This window comes from Chaetodon trifascialis, chromosome 1 (assembly GCF_039877785.1).
Source record: "Chaetodon trifascialis isolate fChaTrf1 chromosome 1, fChaTrf1.hap1, whole genome shotgun sequence".
In the NCBI taxonomy this organism is placed as follows: Eukaryota; Metazoa; Chordata; class Actinopteri; order Chaetodontiformes; family Chaetodontidae; genus Chaetodon; species Chaetodon trifascialis.
In genome coordinates, this window is record NC_092056.1 from 6,538,401 (window position 1) to 6,560,991 (window position 22,591).

Below are 22,591 nucleotides of genomic sequence, written 5' to 3' on the forward strand. Positions count from 1 at the left end.
AGTTCATGTTATTATGAAGGCAGCGGCTAATGGCAGCTGTGGAAAACAATTAGTGTCAAATGTTTTCTTCCTGTAGTAGTGAGGGACTCCCTGAGGGTGAACGTATGAAGCAGGCAGAGCAAATCACAACAGCAGTGAACTAACGCTAAGAGATAATTCATCAACTTTTATTGGACTCAAACATTGAGCACATGAATATGTTGTGTTTAAAACTCTCTTTCCCAAATGTGATTAAAACTGGAGTTATTCAGCGATCATTGCATTGAACCTAAATTTGATTTTATGTGTATTTATTTATACCAACATCCTGAGGAACAGCACTGAATCTTTTTCGTTCTATTTCATATTGAGTTCAACCATATTGCTACACTCTATAATGAAATCCAGATACAATCCCTCTCTTGATATGTGCAAGGGCTGCGTTATGCTCGAGCAGAAACAGTTTGTCAGATGAGACATCCGACCACGGAAGAAATCACACACTACTTGCAGAAACAGGAGCGCTCAAGAGAGAAGTTCAAACTGTGGTAGCTTTCTTAGCACTGCATAGCTGACCAATCACGTTGTGAAGTGGGTGTAAACTGCGGATCGTTGGACAGAAATTATCGGACACAGATCAACCTAATCTGATGTCCTAAAGATGTGAGGGGACAAGGTTTTCCGAAGCTATTAGACCACTCGACAAGCAGCTTTGACACGAGCGTACAGGCAGCTTCATACATCACTAATGACTGTAAATAAATATACAACCCCAATTACAAAGAAGCTTAAATGTTGTGTAAAACATAAAACACAATATGATATTTTGCTAATCCATTTTGACATATGCTCAATTTAAGACAGTAAAAAGACAAGATAATTAATGTGTTACCTCAACGGTTTCAATGATTTTTTGTAAACATATGCTGGTTTCTGAATCTGATACAGCGACATGTTTCAAACAAAAACATTCATTGGTACCAGGTGATAGTATCATGATTGGCTATGAAAGGCTCGGTCATTCATAAGTAAGGATGGAGTGAGGTTCACCACAGGATATTACTACTTGGGCTTAGGAGCACTTCGTTCAACCACTGTTGGCACACAGTTTGCTTCCAAGCGATTGCATTCTGTTTTTATTTATGTTTCACACGGTGCGCCTCCATTTTTTCCAGAATCAGGGTTGTATGTAAGATCTAAAGCTTGAGACACATGTTTGTGCAAGACATAAAGGAGATCAAACATGTCTGGACAATCACACAAGCTCTTTAGTCCACTGAGAGAATGAGATGCTTTTTAATCCTGCTGATTAATTATTTCTGTTCATAAAGCAACAGCTCTGCTTATCTCCACACAACGAGTTTTACCAGCACACGGACAGGTATGCTAAAAGCCTCAATATGTAGTGAGCTCCTTGATGTAATTTACTTCCCTTCTTAAAATAAGTCACAGCCTCTCTTCTATTCCAGCCCTGGCACTACTTTAAAGGAATGAGCTGTAACACAATAGCAACAGTCAGGCAGGCACAGGCAAAGAGAAAGATCTCAAGCTCTTTCTGATGAAATCCCTCCACTCCCCGAGCCGGACATCAGCGGCAACGCAGAGCGGTGGCTGAGCTCTTTCATTTCAGCGCTGCCTTTCCTTTCTCTTCCCCCTCTTCAAAGTAACACTGCCAATGTAATTTTCCATGAGAGCTGGTCCATTTATCAAGGCCAGTGGCACACTGAGGCAGCTGACGAATGCCTTACTCCTCTAGATTTGTATAATGAGAGGTGGGAGAGTGAGACACACTCAGAGGTGGTTAGCACTTGTACGAAGGAAGTAGAGATGATTTATTCAGCATCAGAGAGCCAATGCTTTGGGGAGCTTTAACTTAGGACAGACAATGTGGCCTTGCTATAACACCTCTACCATGGAGAACAAATTGCTGGTGAGACATATACTGATTAATGCATGAATTACACTGGACATGGGACAGCTAGTTCTTTTAAATCAAAATCAAGTTATAATGAGGCCGAAAAATTTCCCACTCTACTTCCCAACAGTAATTGTTTTCTAAATTATGCTGGTTTGCTTTATTTAATTTATTCATCATAAACACAATATCTAAAGCAAACGGAAATTTTCGAACAGAGATTGGAGTGTAATTAAGTTCCATATTCCCTGGTATAATTCTGTCACATCGCTGAAAGGTCCTTAAAGAGCAATCTGAAAGCATTTCTTTTCTGAGTTTACATTTTACAAGCCGCAAGGATAAAAAACATTGAGAATATTTAACTTCAATCCTCAAAATGGTGTGATATCACATAATAAAGTGTGATCCCCTGATCCTGCCACAGGGCACTGATGGGAAGTTGTGAATGAGGTCAGTAGTCATTTTTGGCCTCTTCTTTTCATTAGATTCAGTATCAAGATATTTTTTTTTTCTTTGCATGCCAAACAGTCTCGCCTGTAGACGCTGAACGGGGTTCTACTGTCACATCTGTGACAAAAAACAGTCATGTGAAATGTTCATTCTCGGCACGGGGATTATGTTTCTGGCTGATGTTATGGTGGAGCGCAAGATGAGATGTCACAGCCAGAATGAGTCTGTATGAGACTGATGTGGTGCTGTTCTGTTCGGCCACATGGCTGCGAAACCTTTACTGCTGCCAGAGGGAATATCTGTTACAGAGCAGTTTCAGTTCAAAGAGCCTGTGAAATACAGTCCGTACGCTAGCTAAGTGTAAACAATGCACGTTTTTAAGAAGTGTTAGCAAACTTGTCACTCATACTGAGCAAAGTGTCAGTCTCCCAAACCCCAAGGAACTGCGATGTGTGCGTAGTGGCCACAGTTGGTACTGCAGGTTAGTTTTTTCCATTTGCAGACATTACAAAATATATGCCTGGAAAACAACAGACACATTTTTCTGAGTGTAACATCATAATTTGAGCCAATGGGCCAAATATGCAAAGCCACAAAGGCCCGTATTAGTACAGTATGGCAGCTTTAGGAACCTTTACGGGTTATGTGCCTGGTTCTCTTTTTGCAGAACTTGTTTTTTCTCTTACTTTGTATATTTTGACTGTTATGTCCCGCAAGGTAAATTCCTTTGAAACTAACCGGTTTATGATTTTGTTGAGCAAATTGGAGCAAATTGGCTTCTTAAAATACAGTATCCAGTTCTTTTTCTACAACCAGGATTCTTTATTCACAATTCATTTTTAAGGATGTACCACTCCGATGCCGATATCAGATATCGGTTCAAAACTGCCTCAGATAGCTGGATCATGTATTGGTGACAATGGGGTTGATATATTCAATTCAATTTCATGTTTACCTCTTCATAGGCATGCTACGCCAAATGACGGGAAACCTGGCCATTTTGCTCGAAGGAGGAGCTAACAAGATTTCAGCTGTTTCACTGGAATCTTAATTATTGACCAATTTGTTGCTGCATTTAGAAGTTTTACACTTGAATTGTAATTCCTGTTCATTTTGAGGACTGTCGACTAAGTTGCTGGTACGTGATTATTATTTCAGTACATTGATATCCTCATATGTGTTCCATTTTGATTAAGTTGAGTTGGGGAGGCAATGTTTAGGTGAAGCCTGATGTTGCCTTACACATAAAAGAATGATCCCAGTCTCTTCCACACTGTGAAGATATTAAGATTGGTATTGGCATCCAGATTCAAGAACTGAAAAAAAGCAGATTGGTGCACCACTTTTCATTTTCTTGCAATATCTAACTTCTCCTTAACGCTGCCTTTTACCAATTCCCGTAAGGCTGTGGTCATTCAAATGTGTAGTCAACTTCATTGGTGTCAACACTAGGTTTGGCTCCATCCTTACAATTGGTGTGCTTGACCTCTTTTGCTCCTCTTCCTCATGTGATGAAACAATCCAGCTTCTCCATGTTGAGGTAAGCATGGCATACTGACTTAGTGTTCATAGACATTTTGTTGGATTAGGCAGAAAAAATGCACCTTTTAACGCATTTTACTGCATCCATTAACTGAGGTTGGCAACCTTAAAACTGCTATTCAAACCAAAGTTGATGTGTGCTGAAATATAATCACGGTATTTTTCCCATCACGCTTTCAAGGATACCTTTCACCAGCTATTTGAAAGCAGTTGTGACCTCTCTCCTTTATTCAGTGCCATCAACCAATTCATGTGGTTTCTCCCTCAAAAGCCTTTTCATTCTCAACACATTATGATTACAAAGACTTTCCAGAAATTTCCTTTCATAGCAGTCAGCCCAAGGAGACTCTACAGCTTGTGTTCATGACTGGGTGTCCTGGATTTAAGGAATCAAACAGGCTTCCTCACAGCCCATCCCCCACGCCACTTTCAGAGCAGCAGGAAAAACGACGAAGGCGTGCTTTGCACCAGCTCCCTCCCCCACACTCTGCTCCACCAGGCATTGCTGGGGCTTGTGGGATTAAGAATGGAACACGATGACAGACAAAAACAGTCCTCAGCACCTCCCTGCTCTGCTGTCTTTTATACTGCCAGAGCATGAAAAGGCTGCTATGAGGCATACAATAGACACAGTGATAGATCAACTCTATGAGTGAACAAGATAAGTGTGGGTGAATAGATACACAAATCTTTATATTGTTCTTGTAAGATAATGTCAGTGCTGAAATTGTGTGAAGAAAAAAAAAAGGAACACGATGTGACATTTACTTCACTTCACAGGCGTGATGCGATGTATATGGCTGACATTGTCTATTATAATCCTATTTGACATTTGTGCTTGGTTTCACTGACTCATGTACAGTACATAATACTCTCATGGTTATTTGCAATTGATGTTGGTATTGGTATTAATTTTCAACATGGCAAAATACAATTTAAAACATGAATGCACAATTCTAAGATGAATCAAGCCTCCTTTGTCAAGAGGGGGATTGGAAAAACACTAGTGTGCAGACTATTTCCTGTAGCTGGTCTCAGCATCATATTCGTCAAGGGTGCCCTCATTCACTGTGTGGTAATAAAAGAGAAAACAGTGGTAGGTCTTTTTATGCATCACATCTCAGGCAGCTTCAGGGAATACAGTGCATCTCCAAGCCTGCTGTAAGCGACAGGCTATCACAAAGCACAACTTGAAGAACCCGACAGTGTTCGGTCCTGTTGTGTCCCATTATATTAATTCACACCACGATAACTCGGCAGATGAAAGCCTGTTTTGTTTCAAAGATACTTTTCACAGACAAACAAACTCCACAGTTGCTATTCGTGTCTTGCTCCTGCATGAGAAAGTGATGACTGAGTTGTTGCTAACACATTGCAACAACTGTGCTTGCTCAAAAGGAGTTCAGGGCACAAGTAAACTTTTAAAGCACGCACAAGAAAACCTCCACAATACACTGGGAAGCTAGCCAGCCAGTTTAACTTTTGAAACACAGCTCTGCTTGTATGTGGGTATGTTGATTATAAGAGACTAATTACCACTTTTTTAATGCAACTGTACATTATGTTGAATTGTATATAAAACTATTGATTTTCAACAGTAACTCTACAAACATTAGGATCATGTTGCACTGTAAGACTGCCAATTGACAACGGCAGGTCTCCAATGAAACCTGGAGTCATTCATTTCCTTTGGCATGCAAATATCACCAAAGTTTAGTCATTGAAACAGAGTGACACAACACCAAACGAATCCATGCAGCAGCAAAAGAGCAAAAAGAAAAACCTACCTTTTCATTTTTCACCTTCTTTAGCGTCTTGCATTCACTATTACCATTTTCCACCTCCTCTGGTTCAGTTTTTGTGGTCAATGCTGGTACTATCCCAACAGGTTCAAGTGCAATATTCCCCATTTGATTGGCTTCTGCCAAGTCTGTTGATTGTGTGTTCTCAAAGGACGTATTACGACTATTCCCCAAAGAAACTTGGGCTTGAGACACAACATCCTTCTCCGCAGCAGCTATTGCCACGACTGGGGCTCCATCTGTTTTGTCCTTCTTACTTTTCCCACTAGCTCCTTCTTTCTCTTTTTTGCCGCTCAGAACACCTCTGGAGGCTTTGCCCCCTTTTTCCATGTTCTTCCCAGAGGTGGAATTGTTGCCAGCAGCTCCTGCACCCGTTGCGGTGCCTGTTGGCTCGCCTTGAGTCCGTCCTGTAGTTTCTTTTTTGCCCCCATCTCCTGCTGAAGCTTTGCTACTATTGTCTTTAGAGTTCTTACTGCGCTTGTATTTGGATTTGCTTTCCTTACCTTGAGAGCCAGACACTGGACTAACAAACCTGATGTTGTCAGGCAATGCTGCCACTGCACTGGGTGGTGCCGCCATGCCGTCCTTGGTGCCAGACATCTCAAGTTTGTCCTTCTCTAAGTCAGCGTCAAGGTCAATAATCAGATTTCCAACACCGATATCCCACTCATCCCCGCTGTCGTAAGTGTCCACCGCATTAGAGTCCACACCTTTCCCGCCTGCAGTGCCACCACTTAGGGACATTTTAGTGCCAACGGCCCAGGATTGCCTCAGTGAGGTCCGACACCCTCTCAGACGGTTGGGACTCAGGGGCAAGGGTTAGAGAATCCTCACGGTCTACTCGTCCCTGTCCCATTTATCCACATTTTGCCCTTGAAAGAAAAGAGAAAGGAGTTAAATTAGTCGAATAATTCGGACATAAATAGTAGTACTACAGCTCTGCCAAAACAGAGTATTTCATTGGGTACAAAACACAAAAAAATCATTTGATCTGATTTGATGAGCCAGTAATTCTCTGGTGATCACTGCACAAACCACTATGGTAATACCCACTGGTGTGACAGCACTGCTCCGAAACCCTCTCTTCATAATCACTTCCCACTGTTGTCATGGCAACCGTGGGAAATGTAGCTTAAATCCTGCTTTGACAGCCAAGGTGGCCCCACCGTTCTGAATGACTGGCTCTCTTTTCGCAAGGCGCTGCTGATAGTGTCACTGCTGATAAATAAGGAGTAGCTGGCCTCAGACACCCCCGCACGGTTTGTGGAGCCGTGCCTTTTCAACTCGAGAACACAATGGTAATCTTGTCTTAACAGAGGAGCTTAAAGCCATGAATGAACCAGTGTGTGCCACAGGAGAACAGTCACTTTGGTGTATTTGCTTACACAATATGACCAAAAAGGTCACCGTGTTTCATATCTTTCAGAAAATAAATTCAAGCACAGATCCCTGGTGCCATTTTAGACATACTGAATACTCACATGGAAATAAAAGATCAATATCTTTTAAATGGAACCTCATGAATTTAAGGTTACGTGGGCTTAATTTTCACGATTCAGATCAAATACGGAATAAGATTAGCATGGGTTTTGATAATACTGAAGGTCCCCTTGTTGGATCTCAATATTGGCAACGCTTCCTCTATAAAAATAAGACAGTGATTGATTGCAACCAGTACCGGGAGCAACTGTAAGCATCAATGTAACACCAGCTTGTTTGTTGTTTGTGTGTTCGTCATGAGCGAGCGGCTGTGAAAAGAGGTCTCTTTAACATGCAATATTGAAACGAAAATTTCAAATGTAAAGTACATAGAGCTTCCCTCGGGAATAAGCCGTGCTTTCTAAATACAGATTGCCTTGGCAGCTGCATCATGACTGCTCTTTTTTTTTTGCCTTCAGCATGTACCAATTAGTTTGTCAATTTTAAAAACCTCAACCAACGCCGTTTTAAATGGTAACCTTCTGAGCGGTGATTCCTAAAATATTTTGGTGAATACTGAAAATTGAGAACGCAATTACAATGCATCATCTGGTAAATGACACAATGAGGGTTTTAAATAGATTCTGGTACAAATTTGCATTACCTATGTGTATATTCATGTACCGGTTTCATTTTGCCGTACACCTCATAGTTCAGTATGTTCTGGGGGAAAAAGGTATCATTGCACCTTATGTAGGTTTGAAGAATATTCAGACCACTGGTTCAATGTAACTCCACAGAGGCAGAATAAACTGGTTTTGAACACAAGGATGAATTGGTACCAGAAAGAGTCCATTTTCTGAAAACCTTGCACTGACAGTTCCCCGAGAGCTCACTCCATGTACGCAGGTAAATAATTAACATGTCTGTAGTTCTCGTCTCTCTTTTCTATAAAGAACATGAAGGATAAGGAAGCCTGAGCACAAACGACTCTGGAGTGGTGCTAAGGGTGATGAGATCAATACTGCCTCAAACAAGCATGAATTCTGATGATTCTCTTTGTGCTGCAGAGACTCGACTTGACAAAATACAGCCAAACAGCACACGGCGTACGCGTATGTGGTTCTTATTTATGATTCATAGCCAATGTATGTATGTTTTATGTTTTACAGCTGAATTCTAAATTTTTTAGTTTATATCTGACATATTTTCTGGAGAGAGACTTGCAGACATTTGCTGATAAACGTGTCAGTATTCAGGACATGTTTTTTTTTATGTATTTTCCAGTTTAAATGGTTCAATTCAAAACGAATCCTTGATTAGAATCCACCACCAACACTGTTTCAGAAGAGAAAATTACCCAAATTCCCACTTTTACTGTTAATTGACAAATTGCTTACATACATTTTAAGTAAAAACGGCTTTAAAATGAAGGCATTGGCACACACTTTAAAGACAATTAAATAAGTGAATGGAAGAACGACTGATAAAACATTAGGAATATGCACAATATTGAAATTATTAAAAATTCCCTTCTCACCGCAAGATTATTAGCCTTGTGTAAATATGGCTCATCTTGATGGGCTTATCAAGTCAAATCCTGAAGCTTTTCAAGTAACTATGACAGCATCCAATGAGATTTTATGGGGTAATTGGCATATCTTCTGTTTCATTATTGTTGGTAGTACTATTAAATTAATATTTGTATAATGGAAGAGCTCAAAGGAACACTCTATATGCCCATTTGTTCAGTTATGACACCACATACCAGCCTGTGCTCACAGGCCCAGTTTTATCTTCCTCTGGAAATAAAGTCTAAGAGAGATGTAAAATGCAATTAGTGCATCTGTTCCAGTACGCACATTAATGCTCTAGTCTTTAAAATGGATTGTTCCCACTGACGGATAGAAAAAGCAGTCATTTTGCACCATCTACCATTACTCTGCCCTCATTAGTACGGCAGTCCAAAATGGCAGCTGGATCACATAATGCACAAAGCTCATGTTGATTCAGTTAAGGGGCCATTTATATCACCCCCAGTAGTGACAAAGGTAAACCTGTTGAACAATCATTTGATCGCTGTGCCTGCTTATTCCTCACAGATGGCTCCCCAAAGGAACAACAGTCAGTGGCAGGTTTGGAGGGTGGAGAGATGCAGCTGTCCCTGTTTGACTGGGTAAACAGTTGTGAGGTCTAATTTGTCCAACACCTCCACAAAAGAGAGGTTGTAACTCTATCGGCAGTTGACCTACTGTACTGCCCTTAGCTGGAACTGCAGCGCAAGCCCTTTTGAAAAAGCCCCACTGAGGAAATGTCCCAGCGAGTGCCCCGTTGAGCAAAAGGCATGCAGGCTGTGCAACTCCCAGAGTGCTTGTCCTTTTTTTCACAGATCCAGTTTCATTCAGCCATCTATCACAGAGGCCACATAAGCTGCAATGAAAGTGCAGAAAAGGATAGGGGAAGGCGATTTCTGGTCAATTTGCTGTGGAACACAACTAAATCAGACCTGGCGTAATGTAGTTTTCTGCATGTGACTGTTAGGAACACCATGTGCGCATAAAATAGAAATTAGAGTGGGGTTCAGATGAGCTCTGGCTACGTCTGGGCACCGACTCTGTACAGGCACAGAGCACAGCACTGGACTTATTTAGCCATTTTTGCTGACTGTTCATATATGAAGGACAAAGGTGTGGATGGAGGTGACGTGCAAAGAAAAATATTAAGAGGCAAGGGGGAATATTACAAGTGATTCCTACTGTGAATTTCATTTAGCTTTTAAAAATGCTAAAACATCAACATGCCCTTTTTTAGCAACACGAAGGCAGGCAACTCACGAAGAAACATGGAATTCACCAAACATACATTTTTCTTCTGCAGCAAAAACAACAGCATGTGATGGATAACATATGTTTCCAGCCCCATATGTCAGAGAGCAGAACAGGTAATTATAGTTTCAATAGCAGACATAAAAAACAGCTTCTCAGCTCAGGCTTAAATAAGACACATATGCCCTCAAATTAGGCATGTGTTGACATGAACATTTCACTGTGTGATTATCCAGGCCAGAATAAACTCAGTACATGATATTATCGCAATAATTACTTAAGTAAGATGAATGTCTTCAAACAGTATTAAAAACACAGCTACTTTAATGGAAGAACTTGTTTTATTCCCATTTAAAATGCAGTTTTAAGGAAATACATTCATCTAGAGCAATAAATGCCATAAGCACTGCTGTCACCACGATAAATGGGTATTTATCGGCATGCCACTGGTCCCCAGTCATTGTTTCTTATTGTTCCTGCTGTAATTATAAACATAAAAACTTACATTGTGCCATGATGTTTTCATTTTTTTACAGAGGTACATGTGCAGCTGTAATGATTACTGTCTCATCTCTGCTCCCAATACTCCAAAGCTCATTTAAGGGCTGAAAGATGCTTCGCCAAAGTTACTTTAAATCGTCTTGCGGCAATGCAGGGAGGGAGTGTGGGTTTGTCATAGCTCACAGAGGAGAGTTTAACACCTTGGAAATCTCAGCTACATGCCCTGCATAGCTATGGCTCTGTGTATCAAACAAGCGCTGACTGGTTGAACAGTGAGGAACATCCAGGAGCACTGGGGTTGGGCCAACACCCCACGCACAACTAAAACAACAAACCAAATGGCAAAAGCAAGGAGGTGGCTTGTTTATTTCCAGTCAATTTCATGTCTTTTTGACTTTGGTCAGACAAAATAAGCACCTTTACGACCTAAGCTCTGTTTCTTATTTATTTTGTTCTAAAGACAAAAATGATGACAATTAAGCTATTGAACTGCCCATAATCACGCCCACATAACTTCCCATAATCAGCTGGTTGACAATAATGTGAATAAGAATAAGAACAAGAGATGTACGTACTCACCAACATAAACACTAGGTGAGCAGTTACAAAATCCATCTGATACTGTATGCCCTCTGTGTGCAAGTCATTCGGCCGGAATACAAAGCATACGAGTTGTTAGCAGATTAAAAAGCAACTGTGGCACCAATGTAAGCCAGAAAAAAACAAACGTGAATTGAATGTCGAGTCTGGCAGTGTGCATCATTTTCTCTGCAGGTCATTTAAAAGGTATGCACCAATCCAGAGAGCCCAGTAACCTCCGTGTAATTGGATTGTGTGCTTGAGCTGATTACCAAAATAGAAATGCACCCAGCCAATCCAGGTGATGGGAATCAGGAGTCTGTGGGTCAGCCGGCATCTTTATCAGTAAATATGTCAACAACAGAGACGCAAAGATCTCCAGCAAAGTGCCACCTCACTGAAGCTCAGAGTGCCTTATATGGCTGTGCATTACAAAGATGATTTTATTGGTTATCCTAACCATTACATCTAATCAATACATTATATTCAACCTAAACTGCAGCCCAAACGAAGTCTTTTGATTGATACTCCTTAAACACACAAAGGGTTAAATTATTCTTTCCAAATGGTATTTTTTTTCATCCCTGAATGCAGCAGCTTTCTGCATCTCTTGGACTGGCAGCTGCATGACTCAAATCGACATTAACCAAAGAAGTGTGAAATATGCTAATTGCTCTATGGCTGATTAGGCTGTCCTGTCCTAATGTCCAGGCTCTGGTGTGTTGCAGCAAAAAAAAACAAAAAAACACACAGCTCTCACACCGCACGACCATCATCCTCCACGGCAGTTTTCCAGGAAAGAGAAATGCAGCAGTCTGTCTCTTTTTCTTTTGATAAAAAAGGTGACTGATCCCCGCCAATTATCAGTATGCATGCTGTGTTCATTCTCACATTAAGACTACATCCACACTGAGGTGGATAAATCGCTAAGCAGAGTTAAAACGACTTGTGTCCACACTGGTGTTCATAAATGCTACCAGATTAATCCCTTTGCTGCTTCACAGACTGTCGAGCGAATCACTATTTTATGTTTGCGGTGCAGGTTAACTAGAACAGCAGTATGTGATCAGCTATGACATTCAAAATGAGTGATCACAGAAATTTAGAGGCTTCTCGACACCACTAGCTCCTCACCACGTCTGATCAGCCTTATTACATAAGCATTTTCAGATACATGACAACTCTAGAGTGTGTTTGAAAAGCTCTGTTTTTGATGTGAAAAACAAAGACTGACTGTGGATTAAAGGGCAAAACACAGATAAAAAAAAGACACTTTTCAAATTTAGCACCGTTAGCATGGAGGTGGCTAAAGTCCCTGCTGATCAGTTAGTTGTACAACTCCAATCTCAAACAGTTTTATGGTACCTTCCTCTGGGACCTCTACTCTAAAACTCCATTTAAATCAAGTTTATTGTCTGCTTTTTTTAGGCAGTAATGACATCACGAGGAAAAAACATACACGTGTACATTACCGTGCTGGCTGGGTGTCAAACATGACAGCACTTATGAGCTAACTAGGCACATAAATACTGTTTACACTACATGCAATGCTACTAATGTGTTTTCACGTGACCAGCTAATCTCCTGTCAAAGGCTGCTTTGGAGTGTACGTGCAGAGTGGGTCCATAGTCAGCAGCAAAGTACATCCAGCCTGGCTAACATTTGGTTATTTTAACTGAAAAAGACTTGAGAATGAACAAGACCTCAGTTGCTAAGTGGCTGACTTTGGCATGTGTGGTGTATATGTGTGCTTATCTAATTCAGCCAATGCTGAAGCCAGTGAGGTGCCGATCAACAACAAGGTAATACAAAGTGCTTTACATAAGACACAGTAGGCGTTAAGACAAGACATAAAAGCAAGATACGCATAAATGTGATTGAAAGTGGAGGGAATTTAATAAAGGGAATTCAGTGTATTATCTGGTGAAATGGAAGTTTACACCGTATTGACATGTATTTAAAGTGAATAATGTTCAGTGAGAAACATGCCGTCGTCACTTAAAGGTGGCTATTTTGTACAGAGGAGCACAGAGGACTGATAGAGAGCTTCATGACATGGTGCAACAACAGTCACCTGAAGCTCAATATCAGCAGAATCAATCAGCCAGTGGCGGACTACAACACTTCAAATATGGATGTTGCTGCAAAGAAGCTATAAACTAAAACATGGATGCTTCACACACAGACCTTCAATTCAATCTATACAGTCACCCCAGTTTCAGGGTGAACGCCAAAGATCAGTGTCAACGATTCAGTGTCTGATCAAATGTGGAACTCGGTTCTGACTTATGGTGTTGAATAATGGCCAGGAAAGTGTTTTTGCAGAACATTTCGTGTCACTTTCAATCAGTGACACGAAAGTGGACATTTGTGCCTGAATCAGTGAACTGAATCACTCCGCAGGCTTCAATACACAATGCTCAGTTTTATCACTAGAACTAGCTCCACGACATCAGTACATCAATCAACAGTGCAAAACTGGCATTATTTGTGTCACATGCTATGTCTTCAAACAGCCAGTAGGATCTCACGTCAGGTGCAGCTGAGTAGGATAACACCGCGAATAAACAAAAGCACAAATAGTCTCGTCTAACCTTGAGTCGACTCAAATAAATATCTAAATAGTTCAATGTCTGATGGTTATAAAAACTTAACTGCTGCCATGTAAACAGGGCCAAAAGTGTATGAGTTAGAGTGTGAAGAGATATATTAAAAACAAATCTTATTAGAGAGATTAAGTTTTAAATGCAGACAGATAACTGCATTAATGAGGAAAATGTGGGGGATGAAGGCAGCTGACATCTTGAAGTGACATGTTTAATGGTGGAGAAATAGAGATAACTGCCCACAAATTCAACTGAAGGCTATAGACATAAATAAAGATGTACTTGCCTCGTACTTGTAAAAAGGCACTGTAATTATGTTGTATACTTAAAAGTTTTTTTATGGAGATGATCCCTCAGCACGAGAAAAGTCAAGTTTGAAATATGTTATGGAGAAAATCCAGATTAGCTGCCTAACTAACAATTAACTACACGTTTTTGGGTGAGGCCAACTACTTTTCACCCAACATTAATCTTGAATCAGCCGTCTTTCTACCTTGCCAACGTACACACACTTTGATAGTGATATCAGTAGATTCAATGAAAGAAATGAGAGCGCAGACCTCCATCAACGCCAATGGTCCTCGCTTCTTTGATATGCAAATGTACAAAGGCTTGTTCTCGTGAAGCGTTAAGTTCAAACGTTTTCTCTCAACATCTCTGGGGGAGTTTAAAGCAGACAATTCACAATCAAACGTAAGGAGAGAGTATAATTACGATTTGTGTGTTTACATTGTTATAGCCACACCTTAGTTTGAGGGAGAAGTGATGTTATTGTCGTACCAGTTCTCCCATGAAACCACTGTCACTGAATACTAAATAACCATCTGCACGAAGTTTGAGCAACTACATGTGACTATATTAGAGGATTACTGCTGCTTATAAGAGTGGATTGCGATATGGAGCCATTATATTTCTAAATGTGGCTGTTTCATCACTAATTAACTTAACTACCATCTGTTGGATTTTAAGATGTACGGTATATTATGTCCAATCTTACAAAATTTACAAAGGTGAAAAAATAACTCCTGTATCCGCCCTGTCAGTCGGGTCTGCTCCAAAATTTAATGGGTTCTTCCTTGACCCAAGCTACACCCTTCCAACCAGGGTCAGTCGTTTTCCCATAATCCTACTGACCGTCACACCAACAAACAGGTCCGTAGGCATAACCTCCTCCATTGTAACAAAGATCTTGCTCTAAAGGTTTGAGCAGCTGACATCTCTGTGTGAACTCAAACAGAGATGAATATCACAGTTGAATTGTTGGAAGTAAACAAACATTCACATGAATCACAGCTTAATGAAGTGCATTATGTCATTTGACAGTGGAAATGCTTGCCACAGTAAATGACTTACTCATGCAAACTATCAAGTACACACACACACACGCACACACACAGTATTTGTCACACAGAACAAATTTTCTATGAACCACGACGAGGACTTAAGGAATATTTCCTTTTCAGCACAGTCTCAACATCATTCCCCAATATTTGTAGAAAGAAAAATCATAATTTTGTCAAGCCTAAATAGTGGTGACCAGTCTAAACTGGGAATTCGACCCACCTGTGAGTACCAATAAATAATCAAATTGCGGCTTGTCTGCGGTGACAGCTGATGCAGAGGATGAAAAGTCTCACACAGTGGCCAGAGTGTAAGCAAACCTGAATCTTGAAACCCAGACAGGGTGCCAGATTGATTTTTCCTGTGCTCAAAGCGGAGAAACAAGAGCAGCTCCATTAACATGCTCAGCCATTCCACTCCGCCATGATTTCTGAATTACAAAAGCCAGTCACTAAGATTCTCAAAACACTTCTCATTATCTCTGCTCACTTCCTTCCATAATTGAGACACTCTGTCTCAATGCAAGTCGATATGGTAACAGCAGCATCCACTGTGGCACACTTGTTCGCGTTTGTGGGCAACTGTGAAGTAGGCTCACTGAGCGAGTACTTAATCTCTCTGTGGAAAGCCTTCAGGTTGAAATCTGTCATGAATTTAAATTAATATGTCGTTATATCCATCTATGTGGTGGAGTATGGTTTAACACTAATATGGCATATTTATTGTTGAGGGATGCTTTTCATGCTCTGCTCCTGAGAAATGTTCATGTGTGTCGTCTTAATAAACGTCATCAGTTCAGTGAATACAACATTTGCGTCCATGTCAGTAAATGACATGCCAACTGTATAACACTGGGGTGTGACAGTTTGTAATCCTGGGATTATTATACCTGCAAAGGGCCATTTCTTGGTACATTTGGTAGCAGCGCTCTGTTCACCGTTCATTAGCTGGATTTGGGTCTTACACCTGTGAATGTCCTGAAACTTGACAATGGAAAATGATATTAAACTGTGAGTAGGAAAATGAAAAACAATACCAGGTCTTATCTATCAGCTGTCTGGGAGCTACTCAGACTACACAGACAAGGTCAAAGGGGGGGCTGTATGATGGTTTTACTACTACAGGAACAATTGCCTTATTCATAAGTAAGATGCTTTCTATCACTGCTCATATGAGCTCCAAACAGTCCAATAAATTTCTGATTTGTGTTTTGTGCTCGTTACACCAGCTGTCAGGAACAACCCACTGTATTATATGCAAATGAAAAGCAAGTTAAGCACAACATAGTCACATGCAAAGCAAATTAAATTAATTAAATAGTTACTTTAGTGGCAAAATATGGTAATTGGGATCATTTGAAGCCGCAGGAGGGAAGAGTCTCTTTTTAAAAATGATGTTTTCTGGAGGTGGCAAATGGCAGGTGATGCTGGTGTGTGCTGATAACTGTGGATGCGGTTGTGTCTTCTGTTAATATGTGATATAACAGGTTTAGCACTGTGGGATAAGTATAGCAGGAAGGTGAGTATTGAGTCTCCAGGAACTCCATTAGGAAAACACTACTGTAGAAATATCACAATGACTTCTCAACAGCTATGTTGGGCCAAATGATGAAAATCACCAACAGCATGACCTGAATACTATAATACTGTTTATCAATAGGTCTAGTCCATATAAGTCTATCATATTTCCTGGTAAGGAGGCCTCCCCTTGCTATTGTACTTGTACTCATGCAATCTATAATGATACAATAATTTCTTTTTAATGGGCACCCTTCAGCACCTCATTGGCTTTTTCCTGGGATGGTCTCAATCTTCAGTCACTGGACTGTTCAAAGTAAACAACCCAGACTTGGAGTCGACTTCCAATGTTGACATGACATTTGATTTTTATCAGACTCTGGAATTAGCTGCGATGTTGGGGGTTGGGGTGGCCAGTATGCTCAACAGACTCAAGCTCTTTTTCATGAGAGGATAATCAGCGTGACTGTCGCGCCAGACTGCCTCCAGTTAGCTCGACTGAAGTCAGGCTTCAAGTCAAGATTATTAATTTAGGTGAAGACGCGGCTGCGCTAAACCATCAATGCATGTTTATTTTTTCACTACCGTATATGCCAGAGTTTTCCCAAGCTACCACAAACACTCTGTTAATTATCAAGCAAAGCGCTTACATGTTATGTTGCACTTAAAATTAAAAACTACAGAGGGGAGCTTGCAAAGAAGACCGAATCAGATGCCATTACACAAGTAACATGACAAGCAGCACATCTGAAGAGAGACAGCAACACTTCCTGTAAACCATCACATGCCAAATTTAGGATTCTGTTAAGGTTTTAAGATGAACAGATGAGCGATAGTTGTGCCACATTTTCTCTGTAAGAAGCTAAATCCAGGTGCATGTGGAATAAAGAGAAAATCAACAAGCAACTTCACAGCCATGGGCCTACTGTACAGATTTTGCTGCTGAACTCTATTTACACCTTGACACCTGAACTTTACTGCCATTTGCTTGCGAGTACACGTTTGCTCAGAAATCCTATATTTTCTTTCAGGCTCCCTCAATTTGTTCCCGTCTTTCTTGACATAAGTCAAGCATTTGCCCATTTGCTTTTTGTTGGAGACTATGGGTGGAAACTTTAAAGAGAGAGAAGACAATGCACAAAAAATCTGCAAAAAAAAACCCTTTATGTGGTCCTTATTTCATTGTGGATAAATTAAGTAAAAAAAAATAGACTAAATTTAAAAAGTAAACATTTATTCAAAAATATTTTCCCCATCAATCAACTTCATGCTAAAAAAAATCCATAATGTAAACAGGAGAGGGGTTAGATAAATATGTGGGGTAGAGTAAGCTTGTTTTTCTACTTAAATACTGACTGACAAATGAGAGAGAGGGAAGAGTTATGAAAGGACAAGGCCTGAGGCTCAGCAGCAGACAGTCCCTTGTCTAACACTGCTCTGTGTGTGTGTGTGTGTGTGTGTGTGTGTGTGTGTGTGTGTGTGTGTGTGTGTGTGTGTGTGTGTGTGTGTGTGTGTGTGTGTGTGTGTGTGTGTGTGTGTGTGTGTGTGTGTCTCTTCATGGGCCTGTGTGCGCGTAATAGAATAAGATAAAGACTCTATTTTTCGCTTCGGTCTTGTGTATTGTTTATTACATGCATTCCTGCACAGGGAGCCTGCCAGGCAGGATTCCAACAAATTCTTTCTGAAATCTGAAACACCCATCTGCACAGAACACATTCAGTCAAGTTAATAATATCTACATGTAACCTCTGTGGGCATTTCAAACCATCAGACTAGTTTAATCTATTCTGAATCTTCTAATAACCAACCACCTTACAAATGACTGACCTGCAGAAATCTGTAACACAGCAACAAAAGCACCACAGACAGCAGAGGTCTAACTGCTCCTGTGCAGTCGGGAGACTAACTACAAGGCTGCTGCTGAGTGACTAATACACTGCACTACTGTTTGTTCCGTGGACAGTTGAGGTGTTGCCATGTGAATGTCTAACTAGAGAGAGGGCATGGACAACCATTAACCTCAAATAACTGCCTGCCTCTCTTCCAGCAGCTGCTTAACAGTGGCCGAGTCAACAAGCCGGGCTCCAAATAGCGTTGTCACTCTCACATGGTGGCTTTCCAGAATCAATGCAAGAGTGATCTGCTCCTGAGAGGCACAAGTGTCACATTCAGAAAGTGACGACTATCAGGAGTAAGCACCAATTTAGACCTAATTCAGGATTTATCAGAATACTGCAGGTTTTTGACAGAGCGTTCTCAAATAATGATCAAATATCTCTGCTGCAGCTTGTTGTGTACATCACATCCCATTAAACAGGCCTTCTTCCTTTTTCCACCGCATGCGGCTTTGTCGTGCAACTGAATTGTAGCTTCTTAAAACACAAAAGTAAGCAGTAACATCTGACAGTGAGTGCTGACACTCAGGTACACACTCAATCATTGCCAGCATTAGAAACGCTAAACTGCATGTAAGGCAGGGGAGGAGCAGCATGCTACATTTCACTGATAGTAAAACGTCCCCATCCAGTTACACCCAGCATAAAGTGATAGAACTCAACCTGTGTGTTACGATGCTTCGAATTTTTTCCTACTCCAATAAAGCATAATTGCTTGTTGGTGCTGGATGTTTGCTTAACCTTTTCACCAAGCTTCACTCCCACTTTTCAACTCACATTATCCCTCGTTCACATTTTTTAGACACAGCACAAACCGAGCTCTTTATTCCGTTTCACGTGGCCTTAAACCCCTGAACGACACTCTGCTGTCAACAACCACAGCCTCCATGTTGCAAAACAGAAAAGCTGAATGGAGGTCTAATGTTAGTTTACGTACGCTTGCCTTATACTGACGTCTGTTTACATATTTGCTGCCACTGACTGATCATCCATTATAGGAAATGACAAGATTACATGTGCGTCCACCTGCGAAACTGCAAGTTAGCTAGGTCAGCGCTAAAATGTTCCGTCACCCTGAAAACTAAGAGCACCGGTTTGCTTGCTTTTCCCTCAGACTGTAAATAATGTAAACTCCTTTCCTTCAGTTATCCATCTGCATCTCCTACTCTACATGCCTGTCAGCTTTCCTGCTCTCCCAGAATCGTCCATCTTGTTTTATAGTGCCTGCCAAATTAAAATGCAAAGCAAACAGGTAGACTGTCAGACATCATATTCTCCCTTTTGTGTCTGTGTTTAATCTATTTTCTTTGTTAGATTACAGGATGGTGACAGTCAAACCCAAGAGAAGCATTCACCTTATACCTACAATGGCGCAAGTACTCTTTTTTCCAGCAGTGTCATACTACATATTCATATTTAGTCTGATATATTCACAGCTTGGAGGATCTCGATATTTCACTTTACTACTAATAACACTAAAGCTGAATTTATGATTCTCTGTTGAGTTGTTTCACCGCTCCTGCTGCGGATGCCTTACAGCATGCAAACTGATTTATGGTTCGGTGTAGGATTTAACCCGCTGATTGTCATGGCTGTGCTACCTCACTAGACGGATGGGTTGTACATGCATTATCAGTGTCGAGCATTTGTTATGCACCCAAAGTAATTGGGTTTACCTTCATTTATTCCCTTTGTTAAAGACGGAGCTGATTGTGGTTAGAGGAAGGCTTTCAGTGGAAATTGTTTTGTGAGATCACAAAAAACACATTTGTCTAACACTACTGAAAGGGAGGATTATTGGGCAACCGTGCTGTCTTCCATATCAACAAATGTCACCGGCAGTGGAAAAATGTAGGAGACCAGACCAAGCTGTTCAGTTACAATTCTTGCAGTCTCCATGTAGCCCATATTGCGTCCGTCCGTTGCCCCGCACGTAGATACCACAACATCTCAACACAGAGGCATAAATCTGGCTTAAGCTGCTGAGTGAAACCCATCCATATTTTTCCAAACCAGTCAGGACAGTCCAATCCACTTATGTTGAAGCGACAAGATTGCTTCTCGACTGTTTGGACAAATGTCCACTCTGCAAATGTTTTTAATCTTGTGCAGTAAACATGACGCCGATGGCACTGAAGCCAGAAGAAAACAATGCACCAATCATCCTAATATTTTTGGGCACATTTATGACTGCATGTTCAAGGACTTCTCGTGATTGCAGTGATTCACAATTTTTGAAAAACCTATTTTAGTGACTGCTCTACAGTCGTTTACTGCTGATTCCTCACTCCTTAAGTCAACCAGTAGGGGCTGCAAGGGGTCAACAACTGCTTCAGTTTCAGATTGCTGTTTTCCAGCAGTCAGCTAGAATAAAAGCAATGCTTAGCTCATCTGATGCAGGCATGTGTTAGTCTTTCTTATGGCTCAAAAACTGACATCCATAGAAACGTTTGGTCTTATCTTGAACCGGAGCAGATTGATTCAAGACTTGATATATTATGATCCACTGAATTTAGGCTTGATACGAGATGAATACATTGCTGATTTTCGCGATTAATCTCATGAATGTCATCGTTAACTCGCGATTTTATCTATTCTAAATGTCCCTTGAATTATCATTTTAATACTCTTATCAACATGGAAAAGTGGATCGGCTTGCTTTGTGCAAATGTTTTTTAATTGAAAACAACAACGTGTAGTGTTATATTTCACACTTACATTCTCACTTTGAGCAGTCATTCGCATTTGAATGAATCAAATCTCACACAATTTAACACTTTCAATAAACAGATGACAAAAAAATAAATACTTGGTAACAAAAAAGCCCCTTCAACAACCATTTCTAAGGGATCAAAACAGGTGATACAAGATAAAGTTATAAAGCGCACATCATTGTAAACTAGGACTCAGGCTATAGTGCAGTTAAACCATGGCTTAAACTTTCCTTTCTTAAGTTTCCTTTGAAACATAACAGCATCCATATGCCTCCATCGAAAGCCGTCCATTGTCACCTGGCTTTGACAAGGAGGCGGAGAATTCACATTAGTCGTGTGTTTGGCCATCAAGTGGTATTTCAGACTGGATGTGCTACGGTGATAACTCAAGTCGACCCATCTGGCAACTTTTTGAAACTAAACTTTCCATTCAGAATCTTGTTCACATCCATTTCGGCATTTCGCGCTTGACATCTACACAAACCGGTAGCCTACACTTTTACAGCTAGCGAGGGGACAAGGCCAAACATGTGCATGGGGCGTGCCTATTGTTTTGTTTCTGGTTTACAACCAGATCCTGTAGTTTTTCTTACGTTACTAGCAGTGGCCACAGCTCATAAAAAACTACAAGTTCACTAGGTCACAAAGAGCGTTAATCTCGCAATTAAAAAAATGACGCAGTTAAAATTGATTTGCGTTAACGCGTTAGTAACGGGATATTTTTGACAGCACTAATTTTTATCTTTGTAATGTAAGCCTGGTGGAGATCTGCACTCTAACTTTACAGTTTTGTTAATTGTTTAAGGTTTCCCAGGATGTCCAGATTTGCTGAATTAATATTTTGAACTATACTGCCCATTCTGTATGTTGTGTTGTGCTGTGCTTTCCAGCCGTGTGTTAGCGCCCCTCTCTTGTTAATCACACCCTACCTACATGGAATTGAAACATTTCCATTATCCGTTCATCTGAAATTTATATTTATTCATCTGATCATTATTTAGTTAAAAATTGTTTTTAGAAATGCCTGTCATAATTTCCCACAGCCCAAGGTGATTTATTCAAACGATTTGCTTCATTCAACCAACAATCCAAAACTCAAAGATGTTTAAGATACTATCATGTAAAAGCAACCAAACGTTGCCATTTTTGCTTGGAAAATAACTGAAACGATTGATTATCATAACATTTGCCAATTAATTTTTTGTCGATTGACAAATTCTTCCACTCTCTTACTAACAGGGTAAGCAACTGTGTTCTGGGTTTATCAAAGATGTGGTTCTTTGTTTCACATAAATTTGCCATCTCCAACATAACACAACTGCAGCACTCCTTTGCCTATGTGCAAGATTTTCTAGCAGTGACAGCATGTTGGGTACCAAAAACAGCAACCAGACCACACAAAATGGTTGACAGTGATTAAAATGTGGTTGCCGACAGCAACGGGCCAACCATTGCCGTCCAACCTTCAGGGCCTGTAACTGTAAATGCATGCCAAAATGGACTATT

The 22,591-nt window shown here is 40.6% G+C and overlaps 1 protein-coding gene across 4 annotated transcripts in view; it reads right to left on the minus strand.

The window, feature by feature from the left end:
- The window catches only part of znf609b (zinc finger protein 609b), a 75,181-nt gene that overhangs the window by 45,512 nt on the left and 7,078 nt on the right, over positions 1–22,591 (minus strand). For all 4 annotated transcript variants that reach the window (XM_070971528.1, XM_070971438.1, XM_070971699.1 and 1 more), the window contains exon 2: positions 5,674–6,560. In XM_070971528.1, coding sequence (XP_070827629.1) covers positions 5,674–6,432 — 759 coding nt within the window. In that variant the 5' untranslated portion in view covers positions 6,433–6,560. The remainder of the gene's footprint in view (positions 1–5,673; positions 6,561–22,591) is intronic.